Source organism: Gorilla gorilla, chromosome 9, assembly GCF_029281585.2.
Source record: "Gorilla gorilla gorilla isolate KB3781 chromosome 9, NHGRI_mGorGor1-v2.1_pri, whole genome shotgun sequence".
NCBI classification, from domain to species: Eukaryota; Metazoa; Chordata; class Mammalia; order Primates; family Hominidae; genus Gorilla; species Gorilla gorilla.
Genome location: NC_073233.2, coordinates 71,080,075 through 71,094,761, shown reverse-complemented (window position 1 = coordinate 71,094,761; position 14,687 = coordinate 71,080,075). Strand labels below are relative to the sequence as shown.

General features: G+C 38.9%; 2 protein-coding genes across 3 annotated transcripts in view; both read left to right on the top strand.

Moving 5' to 3' along the window:
• Nucleotides 1-8,923, top strand: part of SLC22A25 (solute carrier family 22 member 25) — a 70,677-nt gene extending 61,754 nt beyond the window's left edge. For both annotated transcript variants that reach the window (XM_063710669.1, XM_063710668.1), the window contains exons 9-10: nt 770-885; nt 7,350-8,923. In XM_063710669.1, the coding sequence (XP_063566739.1) occupies nt 770-885; nt 7,350-7,482 (249 nt within the window). In that variant the 3' untranslated portion in view covers nt 7,483-8,923. The remainder of the gene's footprint in view (nt 1-769; nt 886-7,349) is intronic.
• Nucleotides 7,914-12,578, top strand: LOC134756503 (solute carrier family 22 member 25-like). Its single transcript, XM_063693707.1, has 4 exons — nt 7,914-7,979; nt 9,114-9,372; nt 10,779-10,887; nt 11,340-12,578. Exons 1-4 carry the CDS (start codon nt 7,914-7,916, stop codon nt 11,545-11,547), a joined length of 642 nt encoding a protein of 213 aa, XP_063549777.1. The 3' UTR covers nt 11,548-12,578.
• Nucleotides 12,579-14,687: the final 2,109 nt, after the last annotated feature.

The following is a 14,687-nucleotide window of genomic DNA, read 5'->3' as shown; positions in this document are numbered from 1 at the left end:
TGTTCTCACTCATAGGTGGGAATTGAACAATGAGAACAGATGGACACAGGAAGGGGAACATCACACACCGGGACTGTTGTGGGGTGGGAGAAGGGGGGAGGGATAGCATTAGGAGATATACCTAATGCTAAATGATGAGTTAACGGGTGCAGCACACCAGCATGGCACATGTATACATATGTAACAAACCTGCACATTGTGCACATGTACCCTAAAACTTAAAGTATAATAATAATAATAATAATAATAATAATAATAATAATAAAAAAACATAAGAGTTAGGAAGAAAGTACCCCACTCCCAAACCTCCAGTATTTCTGAAACAAGAACCAAAATAAACTCTCTCAGGAAATTTATCTCTTTCCTGAGGCAGACAAACTGTTTTTCACCAAAGGCAGTTCAGCTGAGAACCAGGTCTTTAGGGCCCATCTGGTATAAATGGAGCTTTGGAGCTTAATCCAAGTAACTCTTCATTTTTTTCCCCATCCTGATCTGAATCTCTAACCTACATATTCTTTTCAATGCTCTGCAGCCAATTAAATCTCTTGTCTAAAATAGCCTTGATAAATAATTTCTCTGAGGCTTCTTTAACTCTCTATCCTAACTTCCATACCACTTTTATATTTGCCATTGCATTTTTAAGGCATGTATTTTCTGCTAGACAGAAAGGGATGTCATCTATCTTGTCATCTGTTGGTTGACAAGTCCTCTTACAATGCCTACCATTTTGTGACAACTGAACAGTTTGTTGCTTCTGTTGTTGTTGAAGGTTTTGAAATCCACCATGAAGCAAGAACTGGAGGCAGCACAGAAAAAGCATTCTCTCTGTGAATTGCTCCGCATACCCAATATATGTAAAAGAATCTGTTTCCTGTCCTTTGTGAGGTAAGTTTCAGGCAGTGTGTGAGGAATGTTAAAAGGAGGAGACATAAATCCATTTCTTATTTCAAATGATACAACATGTTGAAGGAAAATATTTGGGGGATAAAAGATGATAAATCCATAAAGAGAATTGCTATTTTTAAAAGTGGTAAAAGGGTTATGAAAAGGCTGACACAAAATTAATTACACAACAATTTCTGTTTATAACATCATTCTACCAGGCTCATCACTGGAGACTTAGGCTGAGAACTTCAATTATAGTATAGGTTTAGACTCAACATTTCTTCATTTGTTTCCATTTTAATTGAGCTAATTTATAAATAGCAAATTATATGAATGTATACAGATCAATGAATATTACCAGTTATTAATATCTAGCTACCACTCCGATCAAGGTATAGAAAAAATTCTAAAACACTGGGAAATGATCACAAGTTCAGCAAGATGACATAACAGAAAATCCTACCCCTCAACCGCACACAGAAACACTGATTAAATAATGACTGGACAAAAATACTTCTATGAGAATTTCAAAACTGAGACAAGACATTGTAATGCCCCAGATGAGCATGAAACCAAAAACAGTTGCACTGAAATGGGCAAGAAGAGTAATGTCAGTTTATACATGACAACCCTTTCCCAAAGTTGTTACAGCTCATGCCAAGAGAGGACACCCTGGGCTATGAGTTTTCCCTCACAGGGAAGGAAAGAGTAGAGCATTCAGCCACACCTTGGCCTTTGGACACACTGTGTGAGGAACTGGTGTCTGTCTCCCCTCACTCAGAGCACTGATGGAACTGGCATATTTGGAAGCCTGGGATCACTGAGGACAAAGTGAGTACAAAAGAAAGCTGTGACTCACACAGCTCAGTGCAATGAAAAGAATATGCACAACTTGAGATTTCTCCCTCAGGAGGGAAAGGAGCTCAGTATGTGTCTGATATACTGATTTTCCAGGGAGATGCCCAAGAAATTAGTTTCTTTCTAGCCCAACCATTATGCCAGTAGGACCCTACACACACTCTAGATGCCTCAGAACTACTGAGAACAAAGACAGCTGGGTGTTAAGCTGCTGCATCAGAGGACTCATGGTATGGCAGACAGACACCACAGAAAGTAAGAGATTGCCAGTTCCTGAAAAAACAGAAACCAGGAAATCCCTCTAATTAGGAATCTACATGCACAAATACAGAGAAGACACTTTCACAGAGTAGAATTGAAGGTCCCCAGAATCTCTATCTGGGCTGATTGTAAAAGCCAGTCTGGGAAGACAGGAAGAGGTGGCTATTTCTTCAAATGTATAGATACCAATGCAAAGCTACAAAGAACATGAAGAAACAGAGAAATATGACACAAAAGGGAACAAAATAAATCTTAAGAAACTGATCATAAAGAAATGGAGAGATATAGACCAGGCACAGTGGCTCATGCCTGTAATTCCAGCATTTTGAGAGCCTGAGGCAGGCGGATCACCTGAGGTCAGGAGTTCAAGACCAGCCTAGCCAAACATGGTGAAACCCCATCTCTACTAAAATTACAAAAATTAGCCAGGCATCATGGCCCTGTAATCCCAGCTACTCAGGAGGCTGAAGCACCAGAATTGCTTCAACCCAGGAAGTGGAGGTTGCAGTGAGCCAAGATTGCACCACTGCACTCCAGCCTGGGTGACAGAGTGAAACCCCATTTCAAAAAAAAAAAATTACAGACTTAAATGTAAGACCTAAAACTATGATAATACTAGAAGAAAGCATTGAGGAAATCCTTTAGGACATTGCTATTAGCAAAGTTTTCTTGAGTAAAAACTCAAAAGCAGAGGCAAACAAAGCAAAAAAATGACAAATGGAATTACGTCAAGCTAAAAATCTTCTGCACAACAAAGGAAAACAATCAACAAAGTGGAGAAACAACCTACAGAATAGAAAAAAAATTGCAAACTATTCAACTGACAAGGGATTAATAAATCAAACCTATAAGGAACACAAACAACTCAGTAGCAAAAAAAACAAATAACCCTATTTTTAAATGGGCAAGATACCTGAATAGACATTTCTTAAAATAAGATATACAAATGACCAAGAAGTATAAAAAATGCTCAATACAGTTAATCACCAGAAAAACGTAAATTAAAACCACAATAAGATATTATCTACCCCAGTTAAAATATTATCAAAAAGACAAAAAAAAAATGCTGGGGAAGATGCACATAGAAGGGGATGTTTGCACACTGTTGGTGGGAATATAAATCAGTACAGCCACTATGCAAAACAATATAAAATTTTGTGAAAAGATTAAAAATGGAAATACCATATTATCCAGCAGTCTCACTTTTGGATATATATGCAAAGGTAGAAAATCAGCATATTGAAGAGATATCTGCACTTCTATGTTTTTTGCAGCAGTATTCCCAATAGCCAAGATATGGTATCAACCTAAATGTTTATCAATGGCTGTACAAAGAAAATGGGGTATATTGGCAGGGCATGGTGGCTCACACCTGTAATCCCAGAATTTTGGGAGGCCAAGGTGGATGGATTGCTTGAGTCCAGAAGTTCAGATCAGCCTGAGTAACATGGCAAAACCCTGACTCTGCAAAAAAAATAAATAAATAAAAATACAAAAAATTAGCCAGGCATGGTGGCACATATGTGTAGTCCCAGTTACTCTGGAGGCTGAGATGGGAGGATAGCTTGAGCCCAAGGAGGTGGAGTGTCACTTTTAAGACAGAGTGAGACCCTGTCAAAAAAAAAGAAAATGGGATATACATTATATATATATATACACACACACATTATATATATATATATATATATACACACATTATATATATATACATTATATATATGTATTTGGATATATATATAATCGGATATGTAGAGAGAAATAGATATAATGGAATATTATTCAGCCATAAAAATAATACATTCCTGTCATTTACAGCAACATGGATGGAATTGGAGGACATTATTTTAAGTTAAATTATCCAGGCACCAAAAGACAAATATTGCATGTTCTCACTCATATGTGAGAGCTAAAAAATTTATCTCCTGGTGCTAATAAGTGAAATGGTGGCTACCAGAAGCTGGGAAAGGTACTGGGGAAAGGGTATTAAGAAGGATGGGCTAATGGGTACAAAAATACAGTTATATAGAAAAAATAAGATCTAGTTTTCAGTAGCACAATAGTTATAGTTGACTATAGGTGACTATAGTTAACAATAGAGTTATTGTATATTTCAAAATAGCCAGAAGAGTATATTTAAAATGTTCTTGACACACACACACACACACACACACACACACACTCAAATGACGAATGTGTGAGATAATGGATATCCCAATTACCCAGGTTTTATCATTATATACTGTATGATTATATCAAAATATCACAGTGCCTCATAAATATGTATAATTATCATGTATCCATAAACATTAAAAATTTAAAAAAATTCACATCTAGACATTTTATAATAAAATTATCAAAAGAAAAGAATTTTGAAAGCAGCAAGAGAAGTGACTTGTCTTGTACTAAGAGAACCTCCATAAGACTTTGGTTTGTTTTCCCACAGAAAGTTTACAGGCCAACAGAAAGTATGATGATATATTTAGAGATGAAAACTGCCAACAAAAAGTATTATATCCAGCAAACTGGCCTTCAAAAATGAAGAGAAATAAAGACTTTCCCAGACAAACAAAAACTGAGTGAATCTGTCAACACTAGATCTGCATTATAAGAAACGTTAAAGGGAACCCTTCATGTTTAAACAAAGAACCCTAATGAGCAACATGAGAGCATATTAAAGTATAAGGCTTACTGGTAAAGGAAACTATGAGAAGTCCAGAGCTAACATCATACTTGATGAAAAACTGAAAGCTCTTCCTTTAACATCAAGAATGAGTCACCACTTCTATTTAATATAGTACTTAAAGTGCTAACCAGAGCTGTTAGGGAAGAAAAACAGATTAAAAGCATCTAAATAGGAAAGGTAGAAGTAAACTAAGCTCTACTCACTGGTTATATGATCTTAGAAGGAAAAATCCTAAAGATTACACACACAAAAATTTTAGAGCTAATAAACAAATGCAATCTAGTTGAAGGATACAAAATGCACATAAAAATCAGTTGTGTTTTTATACACTAACAACAAACTATCCAAAAATGAGATTAAGAAGCGATCTCATTTATAATACCATAAAAAGGAAGAAAATACTTATGAATAAACTTAACCAAGGAGGCAAAAGACTCGTACACTGAAAACTACAAAACATTGATGAAATAAACAAAACAAAGATGAATGAAAAGATATATGCATGAATGACAAAGCTTTGTATTATTAAATGTTCATGCTACTCAAAGTAATCTGAAGATTCAATGCAATCCCTATCAAAATCTCAGTGGCATTATTTTACAGAAATAGAAAAAAATCCTAAAATCCTATGGGAACCACACAAATTTTAGAATAGCCAAAACTACCTTGAGAAAGAAGAACAATGCTAAAGGCCACAACCACCTGATTTCAAAACATATTGCAAAGCAACAGTAGTTTAAAACACTATGGTACTTGCATAAAGATGGACATTTAGACCAATGGAACAGAATGGAGAATGCAGAAATCAATCCATGCGTATACAGTCAACTGATCTTTGTGGGGGTGACAAAGATACACAATAGAAAAAGATAGTTTCTTCAGCAAATGGTGCTAAGCAACTACATATCCACATACATGTGCCATAAGGAAAGGATTCAATTTCATTTTACTGTGCTATCAGGAAAGGGTTATGTGCTATAAGGAAAGGGTTTCACTTTATTAAAATGTATGTGTGTGTGTATATATATATATATATATATATATATATATATACATACATACACCCAATTTTCTTTATTAAATGAAATTGAACCCTTTCCTTATAGCACACACAAAAATCAACTGAAAATGGATTCAAGACTTAACATGAGACCTGAAACTATCAAAATCCTAGAAGAAAACATAGGTGAAAAGCTTCAGAGAATAGGATTGCAATCCCTGCTTTTTTTTCTTTCTCTTTGCTTGGTAAATATTTCTTTATCCCTTTATTTTGAACCTATGTGTGTCTTTGCACATGAGATAGGTCTCCTGAATACAGCACACCAATGGGTCTTGACTCTATGCAATTTGCCAGTCTGCGTCTTTTAATTCGGGCATTTAGCCCATTTACATTTAAGGTTAACATTGTTATGTTTAATTTGATCCTGTCATCATGATGTTAGCTGCTTAGTTTGCACATTAGTTGATGCAGTTTCTACATAGCATCATCGGTCTTTATATTTTGGTATGTTTTTGCAGTGGTTGGTACCAGTATTTCCTTCCCATATTTAGTGCTTCCTTCAGGAGCTCTTGTAAGGCAGGCCTGCTGGTGACAAAATCCCTCAGCATTTGCTTGTCTGGAAAGAATTTTATTTCTCCTTTGCTTATGAAGCTTAGTTTGGCTGTATATGAAATTCTGGGTTGAAAATTCTTTTATTTTAAGAATGTTGAATATTGGCATTCACTCTCTTCTGGCTTGTAGGGTTTCTGCAGAGAGATCCACTGTTAGTCTGATGGCCTTTCCTTCGTAGGTAACCTGACCTTCCTCTGTGGCTGCCCTTAACATTTTTTTCCTTCATTTCAATCTTGGAGAATCTGACAATCATGTGTCTTGGTGTTGCTCTTCTCAAGGAGTATCTAAGTGGTGTTCTCTGTATATCCTGAAATTGTATGTTGGCCTGTCTTGCTAGGTTGGGGAAGTTCTCCTGTATAATGTCCTGACATGTGATTTCCAACTTGCTTTTATTCTCCCTGTCACTTTCAGGTACACCAATCCATCATAGATTTGGTCTTTTCACAGAGTCCCATATTTCTTGGAGGCTTGGTTTGTTCCTTTTATTCTTGTTTCTCTAGTCTTTCCTTCACACTTTATTTCATTTAGTTGATCTTCAATCTCTCATATCCTTTTCTCCACTTCATTGATTCAGCTATTGATACTTGTGTATGCTTCACAAAGTTCTCGTGCTGTGTTTTTCAGCTCCATCAGGTCATTTATGTTCTTCTCTAAACTGGTTAACTAGTTAGCAGTTCCTGCAACCTTCTATTAAGGTTCTTAACTTCCTTGCATTGGGTTAGAACATGCTTCTTTAGCTCAGGGGAGTTTGTTATTACCCACCTTCTGAAGCCTACTTCTGTCAATTTGTCAAACTCATTCTCCATCCAGTTTAATGCCCTTCCTGGAGAGAAATGTCATCATTTGGAGGAGAAGACGCATTCTGGTTTCTGGAATTTTCAGCATTTTTGCACTGGTTTTTCCTCATCTTTGTGGATTTATCTACCTTTGATCTTTGATGCTGATGGCCTTTGGATGGGGTTTTTGTGGGGGCATCCTTTTTGTTGATGTTGATGTTACTTCTTTCTGTTTGTAAGTTTTCTTTCTAACAGTCAGGTCCCTCTTCCGCAGGTCTGCTGGAGTTTGCTGGAGTTCCACTCCAGATCCTGTTTGCTTGGGTATCACCAGCGGAGGTTGCAGAACAGCAAAGATTCCTGCCTGCTCCTTCCTCTGGAAGCTTCATTTTAGAGGGGCACCTGCCTGATGCCAGCCAGAGCTCTCCTGTATGAAGTGTCTGTTGACCCCTGCTGGGAAGTGTCTCCCAGTCAGGAGGCACAGGTGTTAGCGACCCACTTAAGGAGGCAGTCTATCCCTTAGCAGAGCTCAAGCACTGTGCTGAGAGATCCACTGCTCTCTTCAGAGCTGGCAAGCAAGAATGTTTAAGTCCACTGAAGCTGCACCCACAGCCACCCCTTCCCCAAAGTGCTCTGTCCCAGGCGATGGGAGTTTTATCTATAAGCCCTTGACTGGGGCTGCTGCCTTTCTCTCAGAGATGCCCTGCCCAGTGAGGAGGAATCTAGAGAGGCAGTCTGGCCACAGTTGCTTTGTAGCGCTGCAGTAAGTTCCACACAGTTTGAACTTCCCAATGGCTTCCTTAACACTGTGAGGGGAAAACTGCCTACACAAGCCTCAGTAATGGTGGACATTCCTCCCCCACCAAGGTTGATCATCCCAGTTCGACCTCAGACTGCTGTGCTGGCAGTGAGAATTTCAAGCCAGTGGTTCTTAGCTTGGTGGGCTCCATGGGAGTGAGACCTGCTGAGCGAGAACACTTGGCTTTCTGGCATCAGCCCCTTTTCCAGGAGAGTGAATGGTTCTGTCTCACTGAGGTTCCAGGTCCCACTGGGGGAAAAAAAAAAAAAACTCCTGCAGCTAGCTCAGTGTCTCCCCAAACAGCCACCTAGTTTTGCGCTTGAAACCCAGGGCCCTGGTAGCATTGGCACACAAGGGAATCTCCTAGTCTGCGTGTTGCAAAAACTATGGGAAAAGCATAGTTTCTGGGCTGGATAGCACAGTCCCTATGGCTTCCTTGGGTAGGTGAGGAAGTTCCCTGGCCCTTTGGACTTCCTGGGTGAGGTGATGCCCCACCCTGCTTCGGCTCACCCTCCGTGGGCTGCACCCACCCACTGTCTAACCAGTCCCAGTGAGATGAACCGGGTACCTCAGTTGGAAATGCAGAAATCACTCACCTTCCGCATTGCTCTCACTGGGATCTGCAGACCAGAGCTCTTCCTATTCGGCCATCTTTCCAGCTGTCTCTATCGACTACCTCTTATTCCAAAAAATAAAACCATAATGAAGTTAGATAGACACCATTAAATATGCATAATATAAAAATAGGTTTTCTTATTCTAATCTAGATTTGCTACACAAGACCATCTACAGAATGAATGCCATGAATATACAATCTGTACCCAATAAGTTGTACATTTTAGTAAACATTCCTGATTGTAAGGGTGGCAAATGGAAATTTTGGCTTCTTAGATCTTTACTGTGAGTTTGACTGATATCAGTACATTTTTATTTTTAACTGTATATTTTCATTACTGTGAATTTTTTTGCAGTGATTTTTGATGCCATGTGGCTACATTGGTTTTAGAATACTAATAAAATCCATTGTTTATAAAATAAATAAATAAACCCCATAGCACATCCTCCATACAACATCTGTTGTCCCTCAAGATACAATTGTTACCACTATCATCTAACCATTATTTTATGATAACTTTAAAATATCAACTTGCAAGAAAATATTCCACAAAACACACTCTGCCTTTTTACTTTAAAGAGTCCTTGGCTACCTGGGCCAATATTATTCTCATTTGTAGGATTTAGGTTCCACAGATTATAATATGTGCCTTTTTCTGTGTTCACTGCAGATTTGCAAGTACCATCCCCTTTTGGGGCCTTACTTTGCACCTCCAGCATCTGGGAAGCAATGTTTTCCTGTTGCAGACTCTCTTTGGTGCAGTCACCCTCCTGGCCAATTGTGTTGCACCTTGGGCACTGAATCACATGAGCCGTCGACTAAGCCAGATGCTTCTCATGTTCCTACTGGCAACCTGCCTTCTGGCCATCATATTTGTGCCTCAAGGTGAGAAAAGTTCACAGGTGGAAGAAAGAAAATGTCTTTCCCTCTTTTCTCAGGGATTGCCCTGGTTACACCTATCTGAGGCCAGAAGGAAAGGGAGAATTGAGTTCTCAGGATTCCCTGATAGAAATCTGGGGCTTTAGGACAGATTTTGCCACACGGAAGTTGCTGGGAAATGAGTCAAAGATGAGTAAGATTGGCTCGGATATATGGTTGTCTTCAGCACATTTGAGAAGTAGTAAGAAATTGGTGCCATTTATTCCTGATAGTTTCTCTAGGACAGCAATTGATCACTTGCCCTTTGGCCAATCAAACTCTTAGTAAGTATTGAGGTGCTGGGCCTTTGTATCCCAATATGAGAACACAATACTGCTATTTCCTCTGTCTGGGCTCTTTCTTACCACTATAGCTTCTGTGACAAAGTACTCCCTAATCCCTACATATCCACTGTGTGCCTTGTATTAGGTCACCATAACTGCAGTCCTGGTTTAGGGGAGTCATCTTGACTTCAAAGAAACAAAAGTCCCGTATCTTTATGTACAGAAATGTCCAGTAGGAAGGAGGCAATTGTCAATTGCCTTCTCTTAGAATCTTAGAATTCATAAATTAAATGATCACATGCAATAAATAAGGGAACCCAAGTTGTCATCAGGCTTCACCTCACTCCCGGTCTAGTAATGTACTTAAGAGAATACCAGGTTGGTGTGCTCCAGTTCTCCTCTTGAATGTCAGCAGTGATACGAGTCTGGTGCAATGCAACAGAACCCATTCCAATGACATGAGGCAATTATGACCTTTTTGTTTTAATTGGATAGAATCCTGCCTCTGAAACTTCACTTCATTTGTTTCCAAAGTCTGATTTTTTTCTCCAATAAATGTCCTTATTCTTCATCCTTGAAACATTAATACTGTCCAATCTGTCCTTTAACATAGGAACCCTGTCCTTTTATGACTGCCTTTTGCAAACATAGCCCCATGTCAATATTGTGTATATATCTGGGTTTTAAAATCTATGAGGACATGGATGAGTCTTACGCTCCCTACTATTGCCCACATGACACACCTATTTTCTGCAAGGAGGGCAGAGGTGTTCCCAGACAGAATAAGTGAGACAAAAAAAAACCTCTTTAGCTCTAATGTTCCCTTTTCTGCTATGGCATACCCCTGATATATAGTGAGAATTGAAGCATCAACTCAGATCCTTTTATTCACTATTTAAGTCACAATATGTAGGCCAATCACATTTCTCAGCTATTAGCCACTGCACATTCTTTGCCTCTATGCAGTTTTCCTACAGTACATTTTACCCCTGGAAACACCTCCAAAGCAGTCCTTTTCACTTCTACCTTGGGAGATGCTGATTCCTTCAGCTCAGATTTCCTGAGGCCCTGTGGTCTTCCTTTCTCCAGAAATGCAGACCCTGCGTGTGGTTTTGGCAACCCTGGGTGTGGGAGCTGCTTCTCTTGCCATTACCTGTTCTGCTGCCCAAGAAAATGAACTGATTCCTTCCATAATCAGGTACAAAAGTTTATGTGTGCTCTGTCATTCTCAAAATGGACCTGTCTCAACCAATTGACACTTAACAAGGGAAAAAAATCTAAGACAAGTTAGTTAAAAAACAATCAAATGTAATAGTCATAAAAACAACAAATTACAGCCCAAGTTTATATCAAGCTGACCTTGTTCCAGACACTGCATTAAGTCTTTTAATGCAGTATCCCATGTACCTTCTGAACCACCTGAAAGGTTGGTGTTAAGGAAAATAGCATTTTGTAAATGATAAAAATGTGTCTAATTCACTTGTGAATCTAAAATAAATTGCTAGCAAATAAGAGAAAATTTCAAAAGCAAGAGCATGTTATCACCTCCATGTGTTTAAGTGCTCGTCCATAATCACAGCAAAATGATAAATCACAAATTATATGTATGATTTTTAACAACTTTTCCTCTGTTGCTGTTTTTACTCCAAGGGGAAGAGCTACTGGAATCACTGGAACCTTTGCTAATATTGGGGGAGCCCTGGCTTCCCTCGTGATGATCCTAAGCATATATTCTCCACCCCTGCCCTGGATCATCTATGGAGTCTTTGCCATCCTCTCTGGCCTTGTTGTCCTCCTCCTTCCTGAAACCAGGAACCAGCCTCTTCTTGACAGCATCCAGGATGTGGAAAATGAGTGAGTAAATAGCCTAGCTGCCCCTCAGAGGAGCTCTGTGCTATAGGTCTGTGCTGAGGAAAGCAAAACACCATTTAGGACTACCATCCCCCAAAAAGGCTTAGATCTGGGCTATTCCCATGTAGTCAGTGCCTTTGCCTTTGGTGTATCCTCATCCCTTCCACAGTGACCTCATACATCCCCTGAGCCTCACCAGATCACACAGACCATCTCTGCCCAGCCTGTCCAGGAGGTTAATTTGTGGTGAAAAGACCAAAATTAGGTGACCTCTGCCCTTCCTGCCCTAGTATGACATGCATACTCTTGAAGGTATTCTACAAACACGCAGAGATCCAAACACCATCTTCTCATCCCTGGGGAGCCCTCAGCCCAGTGAGTGTACCTGTTAGCTGTCTGGCATTGCCAGTGCTTACAGGCCTGACTCCCAGGACACTGAAGAATTTGTGAGAGACTGTATAGAAAATAAGAGCCCCTCCCACAGATGAGAAGTCCTTTTGTTTCACATGTGAGATTCAGTCTATCTAATTTTCACGGGGGAAAAAAAGTGTTGGAAAAGAGGAAAAGAAGTAATAAGTAAAGGAATTTTTTAAGTAATGAAGAATGAGAAAAGGTTCTAAAACTTTTCTGTGCTTCTCTTGCCTTTTCCAAAATCGCTTCGGTCAATGCCATGGTGTCCAAGTGTGAGAGTTGAAGCTATTCAAGCTGCCTTCCCAGATCCTAGGCTGGGAGCTTGGTTTTTTACTTCACAAGGTTTACACAAATACTTGGGGGCAGAGGCACGTTTTTTATTAAAGCTAGTGGGCAAAGAATCAGTATGTCCTAAAGAATGCAGGACTTATATGTTTAGTCCACGTCTTTCATTTTTGTGCTTTTTTGTTTGTTGGTTTCATTATATCTGCACCAGGAGAAGATGCTCCAGAAAAGCAGGGCAGGAAGATACCTGCAGCAAAGTGACACAATTTTAAGGAATTCCAGGTGCTGATTGCTGATTAAACAGCAAGATAAAGGAAAAATCGAGACCATTTCTAGATACTACTAAAATTTAGAAAATAAATAAATAACAAGATATAATGGATAAATACATTCCATTTACAACTGTGATTCTAAATAATTAAATATAAAATATCTACAAATAATCCTAAGAAGTTTGAAGAAAATCATAACACTTTAAAAGGAATCATAATAGAACATTTGTATAATTATATACACCTCACATGTTTCTGGATATGAAGATGGAATAATATTTAAAACAATGATTCTTCCTTAATTATTTAATAGAGTAATTGCTCAAATAATTACAATGTAAAAAATGAAAAAAGTGGAAAAACTCCATTTTCAAGCTGCATACTTTTACAAGAACATAAAAAATAGTTCCAAAACTGGATATCCATATGCAGAAGAATAAAACTAGAACTCTCTCACCATATACAAAAATCAAATCAAAATGCATTAAAAACTTGAATCTAAGACCTCAAACTATGAAACTGCTACAAGAAAACATTGGAGAAATTTTCCAGTACATTAGACTGGCCAAAGATTTCTTGAGTAATACCCCACAAGTACAGGAAAACAAAGCAAATGTGGACAAATGGGATCACAGCAAGTTAAAAAGCTTCTGCAAAGCAAAGGATACATTCAACAAAGTAAAGAGGCAACCCACAGAATGGGAGAAAATACTTGCAAACTACCCCTCTGACAAAGGACTAATCACCAGAATATATAAGGAGCTCAAACAACTCTATAGGAAAAATCAAATAATCCATCAAACAATGGGCGACGTGAATAGGTATTTCTCAAAAGAAGACATACAGATGTCAAACAGACATAGGAAAAAGTGCTGAACATCATTGATCCTCAGAGAAATGCAAATCAAAACTACAATGAGATCTCATCTTACCCCAGTTAAAATGGCTGATATCCAAAAGACAGGCAAGAACAAATGCTGGTGAGAATGTGGAGAAAAGGGAACCCTCATACACTGTTGGTGGGAATGTAAATTAGTACAACCACTATGGAGAACAGTTTGGAGATTCCTCAAAAAAATTAAAAATAGAGCTAACATTTGACCCAGCAATTCCACTGCATCATTGTATTAGTCCATTTTCAAGCTGCTGTTAAAAACATACCTGAGACTGGATAATTTACAAAGGAAAGAGGTTTAATGGACTCACAGTTCCACATAGCTGCTGAAGCCTCACAATCCTGGTGGAGGGCAAAAGGCACGTCTTACATGGCAGCAGGCAAAAAGATAATTTTTGCAGGGAAACTCCCTTTTATAAAACCATCAGATCATGTGACATTTATTCACTATCATAGGAAGAGCATGGGAAACACTCACCCCCATGATTCAGTTACCTCCCACTGGATCCCTCCCATGATGTGTGGGAATTGTGGGAGCTACAATTCAAGATGAGATTGGGTAGGCGGACACAGTCAAACCATATCATTCTGCCCCTGGCCCCTCCCAAATCTCATGTCCTCATATTTCAAAACTAATCATGACTTCCCAACAGTCCCCCAAAGTTTTAACTCATTTCAGCATTAACTCAAAAGTCTACAGTCCAAAGTCTCATCTGAGACAAGGCAAGTCCCTTCCACCTATGACCTTGTAAAACCAAAAGAAATTGGTTACTTCCTAGATACAATGGGGGTACAGGCATTGGATAAATACATCCATTCCAAATGGGAGAAATTGACCAAAACAAAAGGATGAGGCTGTACCTAGATAAAAGGCACTGACTACATGGGAATCGCCTTCCACCATGATTGTGAGGCCTCACCAGCTGCATGGAGCTGTGAGTCCATTAAACTTTTTTTCTTTATAAATTATCCAGTCTCAGGTATGTCTTTATCAGCAGCTTGAAAATGGACTAATACAATGGTGCAGTGGAACTGTTGGGTCAAATGTTAGCTTTACTTTTAATTTTTTTGAGGAACCTCCAAACTGTTCTCCATAGCAGTTTTACTAAAGGCCCCATACAATTCCGAAATCCAGCAGGGAAGTCCAATCTTAAAGCTCCAAAGTTATCTCCTTTGACTGCATGTCTCACATTTGGGTCACACTGATGCAAAAGGTGGGTTCCATGCTCTTGGGCAGCTCTGCTTCTGTGGCTTTGCAGGGTACAGCCTCCCTCCTGGCTGCTT

What these genes read in the sequence shown, in the direction of transcription:
- LOC134756503 (XM_063693707.1), top strand. Translation starts at nt 7,914, where the DNA reads ATGGTGGACATTCCTCCCCCACCAAGGTTGATCATCCCAGTTCGACCT. An exon ending in CATCATATTTGTGCCTCAAG is followed by an intron (nt 9,373 to 10,778) that starts GTGAGAAAAGTT and finishes TCCTTTCTCCAG; the next exon opens with AAATGCAGACCCTGCGTGTG. An exon ending in CTGATTCCTTCCATAATCAG is followed by an intron (nt 10,888 to 11,339) that starts GTACAAAAGTTT and finishes TTTTACTCCAAG; the next exon opens with GGGAAGAGCTACTGGAATCA.